Genomic DNA, 25098 nt, shown 5'->3' with positions numbered 1-25098 from the left:
AGTTTCCATTGGAATTTTGATAGGGATTTCATGAAATGTGTAGATTGATTTGCTGCCATCTTCACAATATCAAGTCTTCCAGTCAATGACCATAGCATTTCTTTCTATATATTTAAGTCTACTTTAATTTCTAAATGTTTTCTTACTCTCAACATGTGAATCTTTGACCTCCATGGTTAAAATTACTACTAAATGTTTAATAGTTTTAGATACTGTTATAATTAAAATTGCTTTCCTAATTTTCTTTTCTGATTGCGTATTGCTGATACATATAAATGCAACTGAATTTTGTATGTTGATTGACTTTGTGTTCTGCAGTTTTGCTGAGGCTACTGACTCTTACAGTTTTATTATAGATTCTCTGGGATCATCTATATTTTATAGTATGTCTGGTGTCTTAGGATTCATAATGTAAAGCTACAAAAAGTGCTTTTCTACTCATCTAATTTTCTAGCTAATCTTGACTCCGCTGGTTCTCTTATGGCCCATTTGTCACTTAACAGCTAGAATAGTCTGTTAATGTGACACTTGCATTCAAAACTTTCTACCAGTTTATACATCAGAATAAAAGCTTAAATATGAACAAAGCACTATGAAGCCCAATATGATATGTCACTGGAAACTTCAGTTCATTCCAGCCAGTGGCCTTGGCCTTTGATCACTGAACGCTTTGTGCCTCCTCTCTACCTAGAGTCCCTAGAGATTCCAGGGGCTCATTCTTCATTCTGTAATAAGGAACGTGTAGTCTCCTAAGAGTCTCAGCCTGCTGTTTACCGCCTTCCCTCACAGTGTACTGTTACAGTTAAGTAGAGATTGATAACTTGTCTACTCTTCACTATTGAGTCCCCAGTTCTTAGGATGATATTGGATTTATTTTTTTCCAAGTAATAGAAACCAGTATATACTTAATACTCTTTTAATGGGTCAAACATTAGGTATTTGATATATTCTTCACTTTTAATCTTAACAAGTTTGTGAAAGTATGTTGTTTGTTTTTGTTTTATTTTGTTTTTAATAGGTCTCTTATAGTTCAGGCTGACTTCAAAACTACTTTGTAGCTAAGGATGACTATGAACCTCTGATCCTCTTGCCTCCACCTTTCAAGTGCTGTGATAGCCAGGATATATAATTCGAGTTTTATGCAGTACTGGGAATCAAGTCCAGTGTGAGAATAGATGCTATTTTCATTGACCAAGAGGAAACTGAGAACTAGAAACTCTAAGTTAAATAATTTATCCTACTAAGATTTGATATCTGGTTTATATATGTGATTTCAAAGTAAGCACTTTCTCTCAAAAAAAAAAAGTGTTACTTTTAAGTTAACGTTACATAAGTTTAAGTTAACTATTAAGTTAAATAAATGGTTGTTTAAATTAAGTAAGTATAACTTGGTAGATATGAAGTGAAAGAGCACGGTAGGTGCTAGGGAAACTCACTTTTTTTAAAAGATGAGATGCATCGGGTCAGTCTCTGGGAGTGTTATAGGGTGGAGTTGGGAAAAGTAAGTTGGAGATTACACGTCTTTAAGAGCTTGAGTTCTCAGAACTAAGAGGTTTGAACATCATAACTCTAGGAAAGCTGTAGAGTAATGATGGTACTGAGTATTTGAATGGGCATATGAACAACATAGTACTTGAGAGCACCAGCTTTGTACAGAATTATAAAGGTTGCAGCCAGGTGTGGCGGTAGAGGCAGGCAGGTTCCTTCAAGTTCAAGGCCAGGCCAACCAAAGGCTACATTTTAGCTCAGTAATCCAGAGCAAATTACTTTACCTATCTGTGCTCCAGTTTTCTAAGTCTATGTTGACTGTGTAGACATAGTAATTTAAATTCACAAAAAAAATTGTTATTCAGACTAACTATTATATGGAAAAGCACCAAGAATAAGACTAAGCCCTCACCATATTACACATTCCATACATGTCAACTATGATTTATTTATATGACATTTAAATTCTCACATTGTCTTCTTGTGTTTTGTGCCTTTTCATTTTACAACAACTCTGTGAGGTAGAAGTTAATGTTGTAGGTAGTGTAATGACAGAGAAAGCAATGTTGAAGGGGTTGTACCATACAAGAAGCTCCTGTTGACAAAATAGTCTTATACTAGGCATGGTAGTGCACATCTTTAATGCCAGCACACAGGAGACAGAAGCAAGAGGATCTCCATGAGTTTGAGGCCAGCCTGCTACATAGCATGCTCCAGAGAAGCCAGGGCTGCACGTCTCAAAACAAAAACAAAAGCTGGTTTCACTGTTCAAAGCCGCTTAACCCTGTTGTCTTATAATTTCGAAAACAAAACAAAATTAAAAACTTATAGAACATTGAATAACATGATAAAAAAGTTTGAGGGAAATTATTCTAATTGCACTTTTCAGAGTAAAGAGGCAGAAAAAAGAACCTAGGGGCAAGTCTGTCAGAGTCTTAAGATAATCTAGACACAGATTGTTTTGTAGAAATGTCCTGTGCTAGGGCTGTGTCTCAGAGAATGAAGAGAAAAGATAACTAAAGGGAACATTGTAGATTTTATAACTAACCAATACATTTTCTTTCAGCTGTATTTAAACTTGAAACAGATAGAACTGTATGGCCCTTGATAAGAATCTATCGGGGTGGCTTTCTGCTGATTGAATTTCTTTTTCTACTGGGCATCAACACATATGGTTGGAGACAAGCTGGAGTAAACCATGTCCTCATCTTTGAACTTAATCCAAGAAACAATTTGTCTCATCAGCATCTCTTTGAGGTAATAAAGCACAGTCTGGTGAGCATGTCCTCACTAAGTGAATGGCTGACTCCCTGGGAGTCTCACGAGTGTACTAAACTGAGTGGCTGAGCTGATGCGTGTTCAAGGCCATCTCCCATTTGAGGGATTGATGGATTATTAATTGTTTTTCTTATCTTTGTTTATTAGAGATTATTCTGTGTGAGGATGAGAAGTAACGTTCTCTCTTTTGTGTTCCCTGTATTTGTAGATCGCTGGCTTCCTGGGGATACTGTGGTGCCTGAGCCTCCTGGCCTGCTTCTTCGCTCCCATCAGCATCATCCCTACTTATGTGTACCCACTCGCCCTTTATGGGTTTATGGTCTTCTTTCTTATCAACCCTACCAAAACTTTCTACTATAAATCCAGATTTTGGCTGCTTAAACTTCTGGTAAGTCTAGAAGGCATGCTCAGCAGTTTTAGAATAGTGCATTAGCATTGATTTCCTCGAATGCCACACATGGCTGCTGGATTGTACAGCGTCAGAGGCAGGGTTCACATTGTGCCATGTGAGTGGTGCCCAGTTTCAGGAGCAAGTGCTTTTGATGGATGCTAGATAACCTTGAAAGTTTACAACATGGCAGCCCTGGGAAAGTGCCTGACATTTTTCCTCTCCTAAAATGAAGTATAAAATGACCAGATAGTGAGTTGATTTTATACATTTTGATTAGTTAACCAGTGTGGTAATATGTAGAACTATTTTTTTCTTTCTAAAGAAAAGAGAGCCAGGCATAGTAGCATCGTGTAATCCCTTACTTTGGAGTTAAAGGCAGAAGGATCAGAAGTCCAAGGTCACTTTATACTTCATTTACGTCAGCATTATCTTAGATTACCTATAACTGTAAAATCCCTATAGAGTGTTTATTTCTTAAGAGGGTTATTTTTACCTCATTCATATATGTGGGTGCCTACATATGTATATGTATACCACATGTGTGGCTGATATTCATGGAAGCCAAAAGAAGACATCGAATCCCTAGAGCTTAGTTACAGACAGTTGAGAACCACGAGAAGATGCTGGGAACTGAAGCCCCCGGCCTCCACAAGGGCAGCAAGGACATTAACTACTGAGCCACTTCTCTAGTTTTTCTATGAAATTATTTCTAAATGAGGTTTTTTGGAAGATTCTGAAAGCTTACTGTGATAATATTACAATAACAAGATGATATAGATGTGTATCTTGTATGCAGTTCCCCAGTGCATCCTTTGTCTAAGTAGAAAGCCATGATTTCATGCATGACTACTTTCTCTGATTAGTAGAATGATTCCTGTTGAGTGGATGTTTATGTCTGGGTCTGCACTGTGTGTTAATAATGCAGACTGGTTGATTGAATAGGCTAGCAGGATGTATAAGAAGGATTAACACACTAGTAAAAGCCTTCCTAGAAGCAGTGAGACATAGAAAGAAAAATTGTTGCTTTTGTAATATTGTTGCTAAAACACAAGTGTTATTGTGTATAAGTTATTTAAAATCAGTTGACCTATTTATTTTTTTTCAAACTTCATTGGTAAGATTAGCTCCAAAAATGTATGTCAGAAAAATTAATAGAATGCTTTCACTGTAGTGATATTTCTTTGAAAATCTTTTTTAAAAACTTGTCTTAAAATTATTTTCCATGTTTTTCACCTCCATTTTGTGAAAAACGCTTGGTCTTAACAGTAAAGACTGCTCACCATTTATATTCATAGTTATATGGGAATCTTTGAAATTAACATATGCTACCTTCCCTTCCAAAAAAAAAAAGCTTAAGGACTTTAAGTAGTAACTGTTCGATGTTCACGTGTCTGATCCAGTGCAGGCGACTTACACTCAGTAGGCATTGGTCCTCTTTCCTCTCTCTGTGTTTTCCCCAGCTAGAAGTCCAATGAGGAAGCATGAGCAGAGCCCCGGATTTTCCAATAGCAACATTACCTTCTTCTTCTAGTAACTAACGAAAGTTCTAAAATAGAATCCCTAGTTATATCACTTAGAGATCCGTTTGTTTTGTTTTGTTGTTGTTGTTTTTCTAGGCAGGGCATCTAGGTGTGGCCCTGGTTGTCCTGGAATTCGATCTGCAAAAAAGGCTAGTCTTGAACTCACTTAAATCTCTCTGCCTCTGCCTCTGCCTCTGCCTCTGCCTCCTAAGTCCTGGGACTAAAGGCATATGTCACTACCATACTACCACCTGGCTACAGATCAGTTCTTTTTTTTTTTTCTTTATTGTATGTAAGTGCACTGTAGCTGTCCAGACACTCCAGAAGAGGGTATCCTGGATGGTTGTGAGTAATCATGTAGTTGCTGGGATTTGAACTCACGACCTTCAGAAGAGCAGTTGGCACTCTGAACCACTGAACCATCTCCCTAGCCCCAGATCAGTTCTTAACCACTATTTTCTTTAGTTCTATAGTAAAATTGTGCATAATGTATATGAACTTAAGGAGCTGGTGAGGTGGCTCAAGTGATTAAGAGCACAGGCTGCCCTTCCAGAGGTGCAGGTTTAATTCTCAGCACTCAAATGGCAGTTCAAAACTGCCTATAATTCCAGTTCCAGAAGATCATGGAACCAAAAGATAACAGCTTCAGACACCAGTATCTCAAAACTTGTTATTGTTTTTTCCAAATCTAGCTTCAATATAGTATCTATTATAGATGATACTCAGGATGATTCCTACTATGTAGTCATGTTTTCTTTGAAGAGAAATGCTTATAGAATGAATAGAAAGACCCAGCCACATCTGAGAGGAAGGTTGCCATAGATTCCCAGGTTGAATGTGTCTGCTAAATGAATACAGCTATACATCCAGAGAGCTAAGAATTTAAATGCATTTTCAAAATTACTACTGTGTCAGAGGAATACATTATTATCTTATACATTTTTTTATAATAAAATCGAAGGAGTCTTAAGAGGATAAAGATAAAAGCTATCTTTATCTATACTCCTTCATGCAGGATCATCCAGATCCTCTGAACAACCTGAGTTTATTCCTGGTGATTGCACTAGTGTCTGTCTGATTCTGCTCTGCAGTGCTAGGATTTCCTTTGCAGTTATAACAGGTGTATACAGAACAAGTCAAGATGAATTTGTGTTAATGGGAATAACAAAGGACCTAGCTTTGGAATTGCTATGAGAAAGTTAAGCATGCTGCTACATACCTATGATCCTAGCACTTCGTGAGTAAAGGCAGGAAAATTTCAAGTTAGAGGCCAACCTGGGCTACATAGTGAACTACTCCCCTTAAGAAAAGAATTGTTAGATAGATTGAACTATACTATTCCATAAACCCTAAGAGAATATATTGTGTGAGTTAGTGGTCAATAAGTTTGCTTAATAGATTAATCATTATTTTCAGAATAGTGGTCAGAGAGGTGGAAATTACAAGGTGAACACAGTCATTGCCATTACATTAGTGAAATCAATATTACATAGGCTGCGGTGCAGTTAAATGCTAGAGTACTTTGCCTTATATGCATAAGGTCCTGGGTTCGAAACCCAATGCTGTAAGACTGTCATTTAGGTTAGAGAACCTGACGTGCCTCAGACAGATGATATAATCACCTTCCCTGCCTGTTTACAGCCTCTCCCCCTACCCCCCTGGTTTTTTGAGACAGGGTTTTTCTGTGCAGCCCTGGCTGTCCTAGAACTCACACTGTAGACCAGGCTGGCCTCAAACTCAGAGATCTACTTGCCTTTGCCTCCCCAAGGCTGGGATTAAAGGCCTGTGCCACCACTGTCTGGCCCTTCCTGTCTTTTCTAGGCAAAGAAAAGCTTTGTAGTCAGTCAGCTGAGTGTCCCCTATCCAGCAAACGCTTTGTAGCCTAACACCAGGTACCCTTCTGTGCTGCCATCACTTTTTTTCTTGACAGGGTCTTACTCAGTTGCAATCCTGCCTCAGCCTTCTCAAGGCTGGGCTTACAGGAATGAACCACTAGTGTATTCTCTCTCCTCTTGCTTTCTGTTTTTTATATATCAACAACCCCACACTCACTCATGAACACTGCCTTCCAACTTTTCATTCAAGTCTTTCCTGCTTCACTACTTAACACAACCTTGTTGTCCAGGCTTTGTGTATGTCTGTGATTTATTGGTCTCCTTTTTATCAGCAGTCACTCTAAATGGTCAGCCTTGAACTGGAGAACTGGCTCTACGATTTCTCAATTTTTTTTCCTTTCTTTTTCTCAGTTTCGAGTATTTACTGCTCCCTTCCATAAGGTAGGCTTTGCTGATTTCTGGCTGGCCGATCAGCTGAACAGCCTGTCAGTGATTCTCATGGACCTGGAATATATGATCTGCTTCTACAGTTTTGAGCTTAAATGGGATGAGAGTAAGGGCCTGTTGCCAAATGATCCGCAAGGTAGAGTATGATTTTGTATTCACACTGCTGGATTGCCAGCATAAACCAAGAACTATTGGGAATGATAGCTGCGACAGTTAAGGTCATGATGAAAACTCATCCAATAGCATTACACATATAACTAAATGTGCTTGGCACTCTGTTAGCAATCTCCTTATCTGAAATCATTTGGCTTTAAAGTTGTGTTAGGGTTTTAGTCAACCATTTGCCAAGAAATTTACAACTTACACTTAAAGAATTCTGCAGTTATCTCTCAACATTCATGTGTGTTGGTAGCTGTATCACAAATGCTAGAGTGCCAGCAATTTGTCCTCACAGAAATGTTCAAGATGCCATTGTAGGTCCCAGTGATCCAAGTACTGATTGCTTAGAATCAGACCAAGTGCCTTGAGAACACCCTGGTCAATCAAAAGTCTTGCCCTTCTGGCTCTTTATCCATTCTTGGGAAATGCCAGGTTCATGTAGTTAGGAAGTTTGCACTTACAACAGAGATCTAATGTAGATAGTTCTATAGCATGTACTCGCAAAAGATAATCATAAATTGGATGTGGCAGCCCACCAAGCACTTGCAATCCCAGCAGTGAGGAAGCTGAAACCATAGGATAGTCCCTGGGCAGCCTGGGATACATAATGAAATCCTGTCTCAAAAACAAAAATCACTCCAAAGCAGAAGGGAGGCCACAGAAGATGTACTCTGGGTATATGTTTTATAGTAGCTTGCCACATATAAAGCTGTCGCAATACCTGTGATGTTTCTAGGTTTTTCCATATGTTTAAAGTCATAGAACAAAGCATGTGTTTTTCTTCCTTTTATTCATAGATACTTTTCCTATAGTTTTATTACACTTGAAACAACAAGTCAAAAATTATACTTGAGTTGATTCTAGGATACTCAGAAACCTAAGAGAACATAATTTTCCCGGTAGTCACCTTGGCTCCTCTCTTTGGCTTATCAGACACTAAAGAACATGAACAAATAGTACCTGCAGAGGAGAGAGACTGAACCCGCTGGCTGGGTTCTATGGACATGCTGAGGAGTAGTTGTACTGTGTGACTAAATGGTGTGAACAATTCATTTTTTTGAATTGTGATTTTTTTTTTCCTTCTTCTTTGAAATCTTCACAGAACCCGAATTTTGCCACAGATACACATATGGTGTGCGAGCCATTGTTCAGTGCATTCCTGCTTGGCTTCGCTTCATCCAGTGCCTGCGCCGGTACCGTGACACAAGAAGAGCCTTTCCTCATCTAGTGAACGCTGGCAAATACTCCACAACTTTCTTCACCGTGACGTTTGCAGCCCTCTACAGCACTCACAAGGGTATGCTGAGGTTTTTACATCTTAGCTCTTACTACTTGAATCTCTTTTCCTGGACTTTGCCACTCCTGCTGCTGTTTCTGCTGAGGCGCCAGACCCTGGCTATCTCAGTTTAGCCTTGAATACAGTTTTAATCTCATTTCAATGGATATTAGCAAGTATCATTAACAAGGCTTGCAGTCATTTGGTGAGAATTGTGGTGTCTTTTGAATCCTGACTGCTGCTCGGATGCCTTGGGTTTCCATTTACTGGTTTAGAAGTTTTTTTTGGAGATTTCCTTGTTCATTAATGAGGTTAAGAGATGGCTAGGTACACAAGAATCCCTCTGGCAATCAAGTATATTTTTAATCGTTTTCTTTCACTAACTAGTAAGGATTGTTTCCAGCCCATTTAACTGCAAATTGAGTTCTCTTATCCTTCTACTTTCTCGTCTCCATGGCAACCTGCTATTACTTGCTACTGCTCTTCTGTTGGGAAGGGAAAAAACCTTTTAAGTTCAGAGCCACATGCTGAACACTCCTTTTGAATTTTTAACCTTTTCCCAAGAACTGTCAATCAGTGATTTCCCTTCCTTGTACTAAAATGCATTCCTTCTTTGTCTGCTGAATAGACAGAGTCAGCCCACACCTTAGATGGTGCAAAGAGATGTGACTAATTCAGATTAGTAGAGTGCCTTTTAAATACTCGGGTAAATTGTTCTCAGTAACCTTTTTTTGTGAGGCTGTATTGGGAGATGTATTCAGAGGTACAAAACTACTGTTGCTCTAACATCTATCTGATGTCATGACAGATGAGAGCACTGTTAATACCATGAAATTGGTGCCTCTGAACATACATACTATGACATAGATTCTGTGCTTAGAATAGTATTGATAAATGTAGCCAATAATTCTACCACCAGGTCACCATTCTTGCTAAGTGATAGAATGTAATTGAGTACTTCAGTGAAGGAAACATCCTCACAGCTCCCATAATTTTAGTTCTTACTAAGGAATGCCAGTAGTCAGCACCAACATGTACTGTGATTTATAAAGTTATTAGAGAATTTGTAAGTTTGACAATTGATTTGGTGCAAGATGCTATGTGGCTCCTTTTGCTAAATTATCAGAGACGCCTGCCTCCCATCTTAGGTAAAAGTGAGTACTTGAATATATCATGCTAGTAATATATTCATTAAGAAGCTGAAAGTTGCCCAGGCTGTTGGTGCTATTGATACAAAATACAGCATTCATCTCAGGAAATAAGAGATAGTTTATTCTTGAGCCAAACCTAAGTTACAATGGCCTGGGAGCACAGATTCAGAGATTTTATTAGTTATAGAACAAAGAAAATCATAAATCAAGGTATTTACTGAACACATTGATGGTGACTGTAAGTAAGCAGGCTACAACAGACCAAGGGAAACTCTGTATAGGTCTGGGATGTCTGATAAAATTTTTAGCTTTTAGATTGGTAATGGTTAGTGTTCTGCTAAGCATACATTTTAGGGCTATAGTGATAACTCAGTCAGTAAAGTGCTTGCTGCGCAAACTTGAGGATGTGAGTTTGGTCCCCAACACCTTTCTATGTAAAGGCTGTGCATGGCAGCAGGTATTTGTAATCCCAGCCATGGGGAGATAGATATTGTGACTTGCTTACAGTCACACTAATCATGTCATTGAGCTCCAGGTTAAATCAGAGGCCCTGTCTCAAAAAATAACGGAGAGAATGACTGGGGAAGACACTGATGCCAAATTCTCCACACACAAAGAATACGTTTGACAGGTCTTGGTAGTTGCAGAGATGTTCAGACACAGGAGTGGACAGTGAATGGCCTTTAAAGGGGCAGTCTAAGGTAATCTGGTTCTGGTCTTCACACTGCATACAGTCTGGAAGCTCGGCCATCATACGCAGCCTTGTAGAAGCTTTTTAACCTTGGTTTGGCTTTTTTTCCCTGTGGGAACTTCAGTTTATATAAAGACCTATAATGACAAAAAAGGATTACAAGTCCAAGGCCTGCCTTATTTACAGAATGAGTTCAGGCCAGCCTAGCAACATAGTAAGACCCTGTCTCAAAATAAGAAGTAGAGTAGATAGAGAATGTAGCTAACCTATCGTGCAGGAAGCTCTTGTTCAGTCCTCAGCACAGCGTAAGAAAATGTACAAAGAAGGCTGGGATGGGCCAACAAAATGGCTTCCCAGGTAAAGGCACCTGCAGCCAAGCCTGACAGCCTGAGTTCAGTCCCTGAGTACCCATGGTGGAAGGAGAGAACTACCTCCTTCAGGTTGTTTTTTGATTTCTGCGTTTGTACAGTTGGCATGTGTAGAAATGGATGATCTGTCCCCAGTATCACAGGGGGTTGGGGAATGTGAACAGAAGTTTGACCCAGCATAATTTATCTCTAAATGAAGCAGTTCTGTACTAGAAAATATATATATTTCCTATTTAACTATAGTTTAATGGGGTATAGTTTTACATTGATATATTTGATATATTGATGACTTATCTGCTATGTATTTATGAAAACTGATAGTAAATTTTATTCTTTTCTCAAAAACAACAAAAAAAGGTGTCAGATTGTATCCTTTCACTACAAGGTGCTAAGAGAATTTTCCCCGTTTCTGTCTTAAAATTATTGAGCTTTGTTTAGCTATATATGCTAAGGAATGGTTAGAATGGTAAATTTTATGGGGGTTTGAAACCACATATTTTGAAAGGCTTCAAAATAGAGTACTATTTGTATAAGCAGTGAATCAAAAAAAGGCCACAGCACAAGTCTCTCACACAGCCTGATAGGCCAAGATGAAAGATAATGTCCAGATGACATGTAGCTGGGAATGACCATGAACATCTGATCCTCCTGCCTCCACCACCCAAGTTCTGGGATTAAAGATGTGATCTGCCCTGCTTGGCTCTTTATTTCTATTTTGTGATACCAGGATCATGCTTGGGGCCCTGAGTGTGGTGTGCCAGCCTGTCACTTTGCCATGGGGCTCATCCCAGCCTCACCTTGCAGTATGAGGGAGAAACAGTCCTGTTTTCCTACTTCTGTTTGCCTCGGCCCCATTTGTCACTGCTGTCTTTGTCTGACACATAGCCATATCTTTAAAGTGGAGATAATAATACCTATGTCTATTTACTTCATAGAATTATTGTAAGAATTGCTCCTGAAATCACAGTATAGACTCTATAGATGTGCTACATGAATGGCATGGAGAAGAAAATGGAGAGACCATTTATTGTTTATGTTGTTCATATCCCTAAAGTTTTAAAAATATTTTATGATTGCTGCATATTGAATACATCAATAATTTTTGTACCAAAAAGCCTAGAACTTGGAATGACAAAATTGTGACATTTGAATTGTGATCAGGTTTCATCTTTTCCTTCCTTCCTTCTTTCTTTCTTCATTTCTTTCTTTCTCTAAGTTCTCATGCCAGGTAATATCAGTGTATACCTTTAATCACAGCAGAGACAGAAAGATCTTTGAGTTTAAGGCCACCCTTGTCTATAGAGTGAGTTCCAGGATAGCCAGGGTTACACAGAAAAGCTCTGTCTTGAAGAAAAGGAAAAAAAAAAAAAAGACAAGGTCTCACATAAAAATCAGTAAAAGACAGGGCGGGCCACACATAGGTTTGGCTAGTTTCAAACTCATTGTGTAGCAAGTATGCCTTTGAACTTGAATGTGCAACAACACCCAGTTTTATGTGGTGATGGACATCAGACTCAGGGCTTCATGCATGCTAGGCAAACATTCTAGCAGTTGAGCCATAGCCTCAGCCCTAAGTTACATTATTTTCTTGGTCAGTGTCCTAAAAAAACAAAGACTTTAGAAATAATTACTGAGTCAAAAGACTGAAATGACTAATTATGTAGATACTTTTCTATTAAGTGTGTGTGCTGTTGCAAAAGAAACATTTATGAGGAAAGAAGAGTAAAAGATCATGACATAACCTTGTTCAGACTCTGATGTGATTCTTTTCAAAGAACTAGCCTGCCAGGGTTACCATAGTAACAGCATTCTATTAAGTGCACTTTCAAAATTGTTATGGAGGTTGTTTTTATACTCTGCTGCATGATTTATAAAAATGAAGGTGTATGCATTAACTCTGCACCTAGAATCATTTTTGAGGTGAGGATTAGGCAGCCTATTTAGGAAGATTATTCATGATAATATTTCAGTTTGGCCTCTTTTGTTATATTAAAAAAGAAACATTTGAAATAAGTCACTATATTTATTTTCTGTCATTGATTTTTGGAGACAAAGGTAGAAGCCAATCTCCATGTTTAAAATTTCTATGTCATTACATGACCACATTTAAAACAACTCCTACAAGTGTTTTCTTGGAAATTGGGATTGGAGGAGGTGGGAAGTGTTTTAAATGAGTTCTAGTTTCCTTAAGGTTTCATTGCTTTGGAAGGAAAGATGTTTGGGAAGTACAGTAGCAGAAAGGCATGATGTTATTGCTTCTAGCAAATTGTAAGGAGAGAGTATTTCATCAGATTGTATTGCATTTGTAGCTTCTAACATTCTGTAATACACATAAATTCCTGGTGGAGTTAGAACCTTACTGTTCACATAAATAGGGATGGGGCAGGGTTTGCACATCACATTCCCTGAGACTTCTTAGGGTGAGGATAGGATTTGCTATTACGTTTTTTGAAAGGGGTTGTCTCTAGAGTTCACTCACGCCCGTTTTATTGGTATCCAGATCTCATCGATCCCTTTGTGCATTCTGAAGGCTGGTCCTCTCACATAGGTTTTCTTGGCTCCAGTCAGTACCTTTGGAGCAGTAATCGCTTCATTATTTTGAATGAGCACACACAGTCCTGAAGTGCTGCTTCTCTGGGGTTCAGCCAGTTGCCACCCTCTTGCTGCCCTGAATAATAGGCTTCTAGTCCACACTTTAATCTGCTTAAACTATAATAGAAATGGTAATTGTGGTTTTTAATTCTCTAGAGAAATCTTTGTTCTATTAACTTTAAAAGATATATTTTCCATTAACAAAAAAAAAATTCATTTGGATAAATGTTCTCATTTTTGCCTTACTATTGAAAGTAGCTCAAAACATTAACTCTTTTGGAAGTTAATCTATTCTGTTGCAGTGTCCTCACAGGGGAAGGAACTCTTTTACAGTCTGTCTTAACAAGATTGGCTAAAATCCTCTTGGAACCAGAAAACCAAAATATAAATATACTGTTTTTTTCCCTAATTAATTAGTAATTAGTAATTGTCATTTTCTGCTGCTATTGTGCTGATTTTTCAAACAGCTATAAATAAACTCCTATATAAATAAATTATTTCTCTATATAATATTTAATTATAAAAAGTAACACCACATTGAACCTTAGTTCATTTGGTTCTATTTTAATTGTTCTTACAACTCATAAAAACAGTATTTCAACTCGATGGTGGTGGGCACACCTTTAATTCGCAACACTTGGGAGGCAGAGGGAGGCGTATCTCTGTGAGTTCAAGGCCAGCCTGGTCTACAGAGCGAGCTCGAGGACAGCCAGGGCTACACAGAGAAAGACTGTCTCAAAAAAAGAAAAAAGAAAAACTGTTAGCATTTGTATATAAATTATGTTGCTTTAGTAATACTCATGCAAAATTCAGTTTAAAGATTTTAAAGTATCTGTAATACTTTATTGCTCAGAAGTTGTAAGATTTTTGATGCTTAAAGGAAACAAAGGTGAAAATTATTTGAATTCAACTTATACAATAATGTCTGGTAGAATTTTAAATTTTCATTTCAATCTATACATATAACTTTATATTGATGCTATCAGCAAAAACCAATGAATGTATTGTATTAATATATTTTTAGCAGAAAAAAGGCAGAATCAATAAGTGGGCAAATAGACTATAAGGCCTTATTTCTACTATATGTGGTACTCTGGGAGTAGAGGAGATTGTATATGAATCTCTTCCAGTTGTTTTTATAGTTCACCATAGTAGGAATACTCATCAGCTTTCATTGCCACATATAAATCCAACCAAAACTTGGTAATTTTAATAACTTTAATTTGTCCTTGCTGGAGACTCTTTGGGTCAGCTGGAAACTGACTGGAGTAGGTTGAGCTCGTTCACAGACCTGCTTCTGCCCTGTGTAGTCTCCTAAGTGTTGTTGGGAGTGGAGCTGTTCGGTGTGTGTGCATCCTGGAGCCCCACCTCATGAAGCAAGCCCTGCCGTGGGAAGCTCATGTGCCACTGAGGAAAGCAGGACCTATGCACAGATGCATTTCAAGCCTCTTCTTGCTGCCAAAGAAAATCACACAGCAGGTCCAAAGGAAGCTGCCTGTCTAATGCTGCAGCCAGTCACCAAACCCAACATCACCGAGGCAAAGAATGTTCTTGCCTTGGAAATGGACAGCTGCAACCTAACCACTACAGGGAAAACAATTCAGATTGATTCCTTAATTGGCAATGGACCTAAACATAATTCTGCAGAATAGATACATGAACAGTGTTTCAGTTCACTAGTAGCAGGATAATACAAGTTAAGGTAATATTTGGTGAGTGATGGTATTCAGTGTGAATAATGGTATAGGGAAGTGAGCATTCACTCCCAGGCAATTGTTATTTTGTTAAGAGTCTTAAAAATATATCTTTTATCCAGGTGTGGTAGTTCATGTCTTTAGTCCCAGCACTTAAGAGGCAGAGAGGCAGGCACATCTCTGAGATGGAGGCCAGCCTGGTCTACAGAGTGAGTTTGACACAGAGAAACCCTGTCTCAAAAAACCAAAATATGTATCTTTTGTTCTAGTAAATCCCTTTCCATAACTAGAATAAGGAGAGAACTTGGGGAAAATTAAGACATGCTTATGGCATTCCTTAGTAAGGAAATGAAAGAGTATAGCAAGTTTACAGTAGATTTAGCAGATGCAGTACATGAAGTTTTACATGGTAGCCTGCCAAAGGATAATGCCATCACCTGCAAGGAGTAGGCGAAGAATAGTTAGTGACATTATTTCAAAGCCAGGTATGCTGGCATATGCTTGTAATCCTAGTGCTGGGCAGGCAGAAACAGGTAGATCAATGGAGTTTGGTGGTCAGCCAAACAGTCCTCCTTGGCCAGTTCAAGGGTAGGAGAGACCCTATCTCAGGGGCATAAATAAGCATAGATGTCCCTGAGAACATTCTCCTCTGGCCTCCATGCGCACAACAGAAGCACGAAAAGAATTCTGATATCAAGTGTGATATTTAGGGACTGTGCCTATGGCTAGACACTATTTGAAGTATTTGACATGTACTAATTAGCTTTGTTCAGAGCAGCCCTGGATATGAAAAGCAGAATTAGGCAGGTCTTAAGGTGACATTTTATTGAGAAACATTGCAGTTGGGGAAAAGTGATCATTATTCCTTTCTGTGTTTGTAACTCCATTTACTTCATGAATAAGAAATGAGAGTCTATAGCCAAGAAGTTGGGTAAGGACAGGAAATTACTAAAAGGAAACATTGGATTAGACACCCTGGGCAAGACGACTTGACAGGATTCTTACTGAAGACAGATGTAGGTGCTGCGATGTCTCTTAGTTTTGCACAGTCTAAACTTAACTTAGCAAGATGCTTGCTACGGCGAGGTGATAGAGGCCCTGTATATAAAGCACAGGTGCTAGGGTTGAGACCCAGAGAGGTTAAAGAATCTTAACTAAGCAAGTCAAAGAGAGAGTCCTTGATAGAGACAAACAATCTTCATTTTACAGGGAAGGAAATTAAAGCAGTGGATAAGATATTTGTCCAAGTCCTCCAGCTAGGAAGTAGAAGAACCGAGAGTATGAATATGTATAAAAGACTACTTCAAAATCTACTGCCAAGTGGGTAACAGTGATAGAATTCACGTCAAGGCCTTTGTTTCTGTCGTATTAGTCTTCCTTCTAAGCTTGCAGAACACCCTGAGTACTACTCGATGACACAGTGTTACAATCTAGGTAAACAAAGCAGAACCAATCAGATAGGGTAGTATGGTGTCATTCTATGTCAGAAAGCACAGCAGTACAGTGAGCAAGAATAACGCAAGGTGTATTTATCAGAAGATACACCCATTTCCTGCCTCCTTGTCCTAATCATCACATCCACTGAATGCCAAGCCAGGCCTGTCACACTAGCAGCCACAGCATTGGTTCAAGCAGAGTGGAGTCGGCTCCAGTATGAAAAGAAGTTCCCTCTGAGTTAGAGGAAAGCAGAAACATTAATTCTAGTTCAAGTGGGAAATGATTTAGCTAGCATGTTTAATTTGCTTAGCATTATGTTCTTTTTAAATTTGTATTTTATTATTGTGTATGTAATGGGGGCGCATGTGATGTGAGAAGACAACTGTGTGCAGTCTATTTTCTCGTCCTTTATGTGGGGTCTGGGCATCACTCAGGTGGTTGGCTTTCACAGCAGGTGCTTCTGCCTACCAAGTAGCCAGAGCTGGCCTCTTTTTTTTATGGCCTTAAATTCACTTCCTAAGAAATATCAGAGGGCTAGAGAGATGGCTCAGTTGTTAAGAGCACTAGTTGTTTTTTCAGTGGACTCTGATTTGATTCCCAGCCACCTATATGGCCACTCAACAGTCTGTAACTCCAGTTCCAGGGGATCCAATGACCTAGCCCCCGGGGCACCAGGCACACAGACATTCAAGAAAGTGAAACATAGATACCCATAAAACAACCCCAACAAAAGATATGTATGTGCATATTATATATACATATATATTTATGTATGCATATCGGTGTGAAGATTCTTCTGGAACTGGAGTGGCAGACAGTTGTGAGCTGCCATGTGAATTAAACCCAGGTCCTCTGGGGGAACAGCCAATGCTCTTAACATCTGAGCCATCTGTCCAGCCCCAAATAAAATATATTTTAAAGAAGGTGTTGGAAAATTAGAAAGTTGGCTATTATGCTAATAAACAAGACATGTCACCTATATATTTCTTAGAATGTCATTGACAACAATGTACACACATAGCACATCCACATGCTGGGAATTTAACCCAAAACCTTGAGCGTTCTAAGCATATACTTAAACTGAGCTACAGCCTTGGCTTCTTCAGTGATACTTTGAATATGATACAGTATATGAATTTCATTGAGACTTTGAAAGAATTTTTGTTTCATACAGTAAAACAGTGCTTCTAATCTATTTAGTAGAAAAGAAAATAAAAATCTACTCATCACCAAAATATTTCATTGACACACAACGTTTGCATTTGAGTCAGGCAGGCTTCTCAACACTTGATACATATTTTTTAATAGTTTTGAAGGAGACCCTAGAGCATATTTTCTTTAAAGGCAAAATTTATACCTGTTTACACAAGGGAAATCAACACTTACCAAATAAAGTAGAACATTATAGCCTACTCAACATATTTCATTGCTGAGACAGAAAGACTAAATAAAGCAAAGAAAGCTGATACAAAGTCTAGAATCTGCTGCATGGTCCTTCTTGTCCCTGTCACTTACACACACTATTCTGTTTCCTTCATCAAGAACTTCACAGCTGGGTGTGGTGGCACAAACCAGTAATCCCAGCACTTGAGAGCCTGAGTCAGGAAGATTTTGAGCTTGAGGACAGCCAAGGCTACACACCAAGACCCTGTCTCAAACACCTCCCTACCTGATTCCTCCCCCAAAAAAAAACAAAACAAACAAAAAAAAAACTACTTAAAGTTTTGATGTTTGTAATTGGTTTTTAAAATCTTCCACCTAACTTTGTATTGCCTACAGTAAGGTCTCACTACCTCCCTCTTGTCAATTTAACCAAGTCCTCTGCCAGAAAGAATTTTAAAGCAGCATTTGAGTGGAAAGCCCTCGTGTGTTAAGAGCTAGAACATGGTGGCTCGGGAGTTTAGACAGATTAGGACTGGCTTAATTTGCTCCCTTGTTAACTGTGCTACCCTGAAAAAGTAACTAATCTAAATTATAGGTTCTATCTCTTAGTGTAAGAGTCCTGTATCTACTCTCCATGGTGTGAAAGAAGCATATAGAAAGCACAAGTAAAATACTAGAGAAAGTTTCTCTTTTCTTTTTAATATTTTTATATATGTGAATGTTGACCTTGCATGTATGTCTGCACCATGTGTGAGCCTAGTGTCCTTGGAGGTCAGAAAAGGGCATAGAACCTCCTGGAACTGGAATTAGAGGTGGTTGTGAGCAATCATATGGGTACTGGGAATAAAACCTGAGTCCTCTGGAAGAACAGCCAGTGCTCTCAACCACTGAGCCCGTCCCAGAAGGGAGCTTTGTCTTGTTCTTAGCACACTTGTGGAGGACTTCAGTAGATCAGAGGTCACTTCAGTTCTCAGCTGTATTCTGCAGAGCAATTTGCAAGCACACATGCCACTTTGCTAAATGGTTAATTTGGAATTTAGACATTTCATTTGGAATCTCTCTGTCTTTCTTGATGAATTACCAGTGTATATTTTTTACCCACCTTTGGTTGAATTTGCTCTTAGTTTTTCAATTTGTTGAGTTCTTTATATACTTGGGTAGAATTCATCGGGTAGTTTTTAAAATCCAGTAGTTTTTAAAAATATATTTTCTCAGCCGAGCAGTGGTACACACATCCCACACTAGGGAGGCAGAGGCAGGCGGATCCCTGAGTTTGAGATCCATCTGGTCTACAGAGAGAGTGCCAGGATGGCCAGGGCTGCACAGAGAAGCTTCCGCTGCAGCTTTTCCTCCTAACATGTTCTTTAACAGGCAATTTAGTTTACCAACATGTCTTTGTATGAACAACTCTTTACCTTGACATAAGTCTCAAGTTTTCTTTTTTTTTTTTTTATCTCAGTCTTACATTTTTATTGGTGTCCTAGATTCATGTTTTACAGATAAGTCCATGGTCTGTTTTGACTTAATTTCTGTAAAAGTTATGAAGCAAAGTTTCTATTAGGTCTACGACCTATCAAGTTTTTAGTAGAACTAGTATTGTTGAAAAAGGCTGTCTCTGTTCTATTGAATGTCAACTTTCACACACTGTCAAAATCAATTAGGCATTTTTGTGTGGGCCCATTCCCGGGTTCTTCCTTTGTGTCTGGTGTTTGCCAGTACTGGAATTGCATAGCAAATCTCAAAATTTGATAAACCGATTCCTCCATCTTACTAATCATTTTTTTTAGGTTGTTTTGCCTCTTTTAATTTTTTTTCCATTCTGTTACTAGTTTTAGAATTATATTGAACCTGCTTATCACTTATATACTGTCTGCCTCTGCCTCCTGAGCACTGGGATTAAAGGCATGTGACACCACCCTTCAGCTGATTTTTTTTCCTTTTTTTTTTTTTTTTTTTTCCTTAATTCACTTTACATCCTGCTCAATGCCCCCTCCTGGTCAATTCCTTCCACATCCCTTCTCCCCGTTTCCCATCCCCTTCTCTAAGCAGGTAGGGGCCCTCCTGGGTATCCCCATACCCTGACACATCAAGTCTCTTTGAGGCTAGGTGTATCCTCTCCCACTGAGACCAGACAAGACAGCCCATCGAGAATAATATATCCCACATATAGGCAACAGCTTTGGGACCCTCCCCCCACAGTTGTTTGGACCCACATGAAGTCTGATCTGCATTTATGCAGAGAGGCCTTGATCCAACCTGTGTATGTTCTTTGGTTGGTGGTTCAGTCTCTGAGAACCCTAAAGGTCCAGGTTAGTTGATTCTATTGGCCTTCCTGTGGCGTTCCTATCCCCTTCTGGTCCCCTATTCTTCAATAAGAGTCCCCAAGCTGCATCCACTGTTTGGCTGTGGGTACCTGCATCTGTCTGAGTCAGCTGCTAAGTGGAGCCTCTCAAGGGACAGCCATGCTAGACTCCTGTCTGCAAGCATACAGAGTATCATTGATAGTGTCAGGGATTGGTGCTTGCCCGTGGGATGCATCTCTAGTTGGACCAGTTATTGGGTGGCCATTCCCTCAATCTCTGCTCCATCCCCTGTCCCTGCATTTCTTGTAGACAATTAATTTTGGGTCAAAAGTTTTATGGGTGGGTTGGTGTCTCTGTTGCTCCACTGGGGTTCCTGCCTTGACTACAAGAGGTGGCCTCTTGAGGTACCATATCCCCAATGCTATAAGTCATAGCTAAGGATGCTCCCATTGATCTTGGGCACCTCTCTTATCCCAGGTCTGTCTCATCTTGGCATTGCCATCCAATCTTTATCAGTTGCAGTTTCATTCATTCTCTGGCCATCTCTCCTGTTCCTCCCCATACCTGATCCTGAATCCCCCCATCCCCCTTCCCATCCCCTCTTCCACCCTGTTCCCTCCCTTCATCTGCTTCTTATGACTATTTTATTCCCCCTTCTAAGTGAGATTCAAGCATTCTCACTTGTGCCTGCTTTCTTGTTTACCTTCTTTGGGTCTGTAGAGTAAGCATGGGTATCCTGTATTTTATGGCTGATATCCATGTATAAGTGGTGCTTCATTTAGGATGATGTTTTCAGATTCTATCCATTTGCCTACAAAATTCATGATGTCTTTGGCTTTTTGTTTGTTTGTTTGTTTAAAGGTTTATTTATTTTATGTATATGAGTACACTGTAACTATACAGATGGTTGTGAGCCTTTATGTGGTTGTTGGGAATTGTATTAAGGACTTCTGCTTGCTCTGGTCAACCCAACTTGCTCCAGTTGGCCCCACTCACTCTGGTCAACTCCGTTTGCTCAGTTCCTGCTCGCTCCGGCCCAAAGATTTATTTATTATTATACATAAGTACGCTGTAGCTGTCTTCAGACGCACCAGAAGGTGGCGTCAGATCTCATTACGGGTGGTTGTGAGCTACCATGTGGTTGCTGGGATTTGAACTCAGGACCTTTGGAAGAGCAGTCAGCACTCTTACCCACTGAGCTCTATGTCTTTGTTTTTAGTTGCTGAATAGTATTCCATGGGGTAGATGCACCACATTTTCTTTATCCATTCCTCAGTTGAGGGACATCTAGGTTGTTTCCAGTTTCTGGCTGTTATGAATAAAGCTGCTATGAACATAGTTGAGCAAGTGTCTTTGTGGGATGGTGGAGCATCTTTTAGGTATATGCCCAGAAGTGGTATAGATGGGTCTTGAGGTAGAACTATTCTCAGTTTTCTGAGAAACCGCCAAATAGATTTCCAAAGTGGTTGTACAAGTTTACACTCCCACCAGCAATGGAGGAGTGTTCCCCTTGCTCACATGCTCGCCAGCTGGGTATTTTACTGATGTGAAGGTTGAGTCCAGGTCTCACACATGCTGAGCATTGCTCTAGCATAGAGATACTCCCTTATCCTCTATATAGGGTTTGAAATTATTTTCCAGCATTATTTTAGAAATATTTTTAATGGTACCCAATACTCCTAGGCCTTCCCTTTCACTTTAAATGTGAGAGGGCTCAGGGAAGCATGCTCTGAGGTATAAAAGTGTCTTGAATAGAATTGCTATTTCTCTTTTCCTCTTTTATTCTTAGGCCTAGTTAACCCCGTTTTAGTTCCAGTTATGTAAGAGTACGAGTCTTCTGTAACCATAAGGTTGGGAAATGACAGAGTGTGGATTCCAACTCAGACCTTTTAACTTCAAAACCAGTTATTTTTCGACTTCCCGTCTCTCTGAATTTTAGTATCTTTAACTGTAAATGAAAATAAGAATGGCTGTTTTTCATACTTCAATATGAAGGTGCTCATCACCTAAGGAGTCTCTATCGCCTGCAATCTTCTGTGCTAACTGAGACACACTGATGATAGAGACTGTGTACTGACACTTCTGATATATGATAAAATTGTGTCCTGTAAACTCACCTGCACTGAGAATATGGTAAGTCGAAATGTGTTCCATACACTTCACCGACCACACATCATAGCTTGTGCGCTGTGGAGGAGCAGCTGATTGGAGCCATGAGCTCATGACTGCTGGAGCTGTGCCCACTGCTGCTGCCTGTCCTTGTGAGTGTCATGAATGCAAACCATCGTTCTTCTGAGGGCATATGGCTTTTACGTTTCTATATGTTGCAGATTATCTGTATATTCATTTCTCAGAGAACAGTAGTAATCTCAGAAATCTCAGAAATGGTTTGATCTGAGGACTATAGGAATAAATGCAAAGTTTTTTAGGTGCTAATCTCAGGCATAATTCAGTTTACTCCAAGGTTTCGACTTTGAAAACAATCTCTGCTCCATTTTACTTTTTATTTAATTTATGGTTAAGACATGTCATTATCTGAGTAGGACCGTCTTTGAGGGAAAAGACAGCCTTCACATGGTGTCACTTTAAGCTCCCTTCGGAAAGCGATAGATTGCCGTGGGATGCTCTAGCTTCCTGCCTTCCACTCCTCTGACTTCTTATTTCACTTTTCATTCTTCTCATAGCTGTGGCTTTGCAACTCTTATGAAATTTACTTTTATTTTAAATTCAATAGATGTCATTTCTATAAATTTATTCCATGTATTCTGCCTCTAATGTGGCAGATGTGTAAGAGAGACTCCTCTGGTAGAATAGCAATGACTTGATTTTCTGTGATTCTCACCATTACTAAAGTGGACTAGCAGGGTACACCAAGAGAGAATAAGGTGTAATTGCTTGCCTAAAGTGGTAACAGCATCCTTCCAGTATGTCCCCTGAATACCAATGAAGGAGGAGGACTTAAAGGAGGAACATTCTTTACTTGGGAAATAGGGAAGATAAAAAATGAGACCCAAATGTAGCACAGGTGCATCACTGAAGTCTGAAGTAAAGTATCACTTACTCTGGGATAGTCTGTGAGGATACTTGTTTACTTTAAAAGTCAGTACATCTACATGTGTGTCTTGTAGAAGTTTCATAGAATAATAAATGGGCTTAAAAAGAGGGAGCTGCTCATAGCATTTTAACAATTATACTATAAAAACAAGGCAAAATTTAGAAATGCAGGAAGATTAGCATACTGTGTTTTGTTTCAGTATTAATTTCTTTTTCTCTGACAATAATTTATATTTATTTCTTCAGTAATTAATAAAGAGTACCAGTTTTCAGTAATAAGACTTGACACTACCTATGCTCACTTGATAAACACCAGTCTGTGACCTGCTGAATATACCTTTTAACTCTGTGCAAATCCTCACTTACTAGCAAGCTAATTAATAGATTATTATTTGAAAAGTTGAAATAATATTTGTAGATTACATGGCTTGTCATAAACCTTTCATTTTAAAAGTTGCTAACATAATTTATCATGAAATATTTTGTCTTTTAACCTCTATGTTCATGTTATTTTTTAAATAATGAAGATTGCACTTCTTTCCATTCCTGAATTTGCTTTATTTTTGCAAACCTTGGTAGACAAATTGTGAGCATGTTTTAATGCATCTGTGAAGTTGACAGTTCATACTACTTAGGGACATTTTAAACAGGACTACTTAGCTGACCTTTGAACAAATCCAAATATACCTAGATAATTAATAATGTGCTAGATACTTAGAATTCATAATCAGTGTTCTAATATAAATATTCAGACCAATATGCTTCTGAAGAAAACTTTTATGACTGTCTCAGTGCTTTATTGCTGTGAAAAGACGACGTCATCACAGCAGTTCTTATAAAGGAAAACATTTAATTGAGGCTGGCTTATAGTTTCAGAAGTTTAATCCATTATCGTGGCAGGAAACATGGCAGAATGCAGGCAGACACGGTGCTGGTGAAAGAGCTGAGAGTTCTACATCTTGATCCACAGGGAACAAAAGGAGGCTGTGTATTACACTGGGCATAGCTTGAACATAGGAGACCTAAAAGCCTTTTTCCATAGTGACATAACTTCTTCCAACAAGGCCATACATACTCCAACAAGGCCTCCAGTCTTTATGAACCAAGCTCTCAAACAGTCTGTCGGACCAAACCTATTCCAACCACCACAGTGACTACAATTTAAACCTGGGGGTTGTTTTCTATCCAGACAGAGCCTTTCTGTTCTGTTGTTCTGTACTGTTCTACTCTGTTCTTTTCTTTTCTTTTTCTTCCTTCCTTCCTTCCTTCCTTCCTTCCTTCCTTCCTTCCTTTCTTTCTTCCTTCCTTCTCTCTCTCTTTCTTTCCTTTCTTCCTCCTCTTCCTTTCTTCTTCCTCTTCCTCTGTTTTCTTCTTTTTTTGATAGATTCTATTAGAATCTCTTGCCTTTCCCTCCTACTGACTGTCTAAAAGAAGCTAAACAAATGATATGCTGGTGTATATTTAATAAACCAGCTCTTGAGTGGGAGTATAGATTAGGGACATTGGGTTTTAGTGTTTCTTGATTTCCATAAGACCCAATTTTATGCTACTGACTGTTGAATGTGGAGTTGAAAAAAGATGTACAGTAGACCAGCATTGTACAGTATTTCTGTCATGCAGATTGAATGCATACAGTCTCGGAAGGGTACAGAAGAACAGAGTTTAACACCGTGAAGAAGTGATAAATTCCAAGTCCCTTATTTTAACATATTCCTTATTGTAAGTTTCTATTACTTACCCTTTAATAGTGATTGTTTCAGCAAACAGTTATGCATCTTATGAGTGGAGACAGACTGACTCCAGGTGTTCTAGACCTGCAAGGTCTCAGGTCTTTTCTGACTATGCAATTCTGGTGTCAGGAAATGTCTGAGCATTTGTTTTACTACAGTACAGAGCTGATCCTAAGGCCCAAGAAGGCGTTCCGAAGTCAAGTCCCATTTCTTTTCCAGTGTCATTTCAAGTTGTCACAAATTGTCTTAAGTACTGCTTATGTTTTACAAATCCTAGATGTAAACAACAACTTTTTTTTTT

The 25098-nt window shown here is 39.0% G+C and overlaps 1 protein-coding gene and 1 long non-coding RNA gene across 2 annotated transcripts in view; one reads left to right on the top strand and one right to left on the bottom strand.

The window, feature by feature from the left end:
• Positions 1 to 4687, bottom strand: part of LOC116101598 — an 8217-nt gene extending 3530 nt beyond the window's left edge. The window contains exon 1 of the long non-coding RNA XR_004122880.1: positions 4572 to 4687. This is a non-coding gene — a long non-coding RNA (uncharacterized LOC116101598). The remainder of the gene's footprint in view (positions 1 to 4571) is intronic.
• Xpr1 (xenotropic and polytropic retrovirus receptor 1) overlaps positions 1 to 25098 on the top strand; it is a 150160-nt gene that overhangs the window by 106928 nt on the left and 18134 nt on the right. Inside the window, exons 8-11 of the mRNA XM_031385244.1 lie at positions 2555 to 2745; positions 2975 to 3154; positions 6924 to 7095; positions 8221 to 8415. Of these exons, the coding sequence (XP_031241104.1) occupies positions 2555 to 2745; positions 2975 to 3154; positions 6924 to 7095; positions 8221 to 8415 (738 nt within the window). The remainder of the gene's footprint in view (positions 1 to 2554; positions 2746 to 2974; positions 3155 to 6923; positions 7096 to 8220; positions 8416 to 25098) is intronic.

This window comes from Mastomys coucha, unplaced genomic scaffold, assembly GCF_008632895.1.
Source record: "Mastomys coucha isolate ucsf_1 unplaced genomic scaffold, UCSF_Mcou_1 pScaffold1, whole genome shotgun sequence".
Lineage (NCBI taxonomy): Eukaryota > Metazoa > Chordata > Mammalia > Rodentia > Muridae > Mastomys > Mastomys coucha.
The sequence above is the reverse complement of the archived record's forward strand: the minus strand, read 5'-3'. Positions and strand labels throughout refer to the sequence as shown.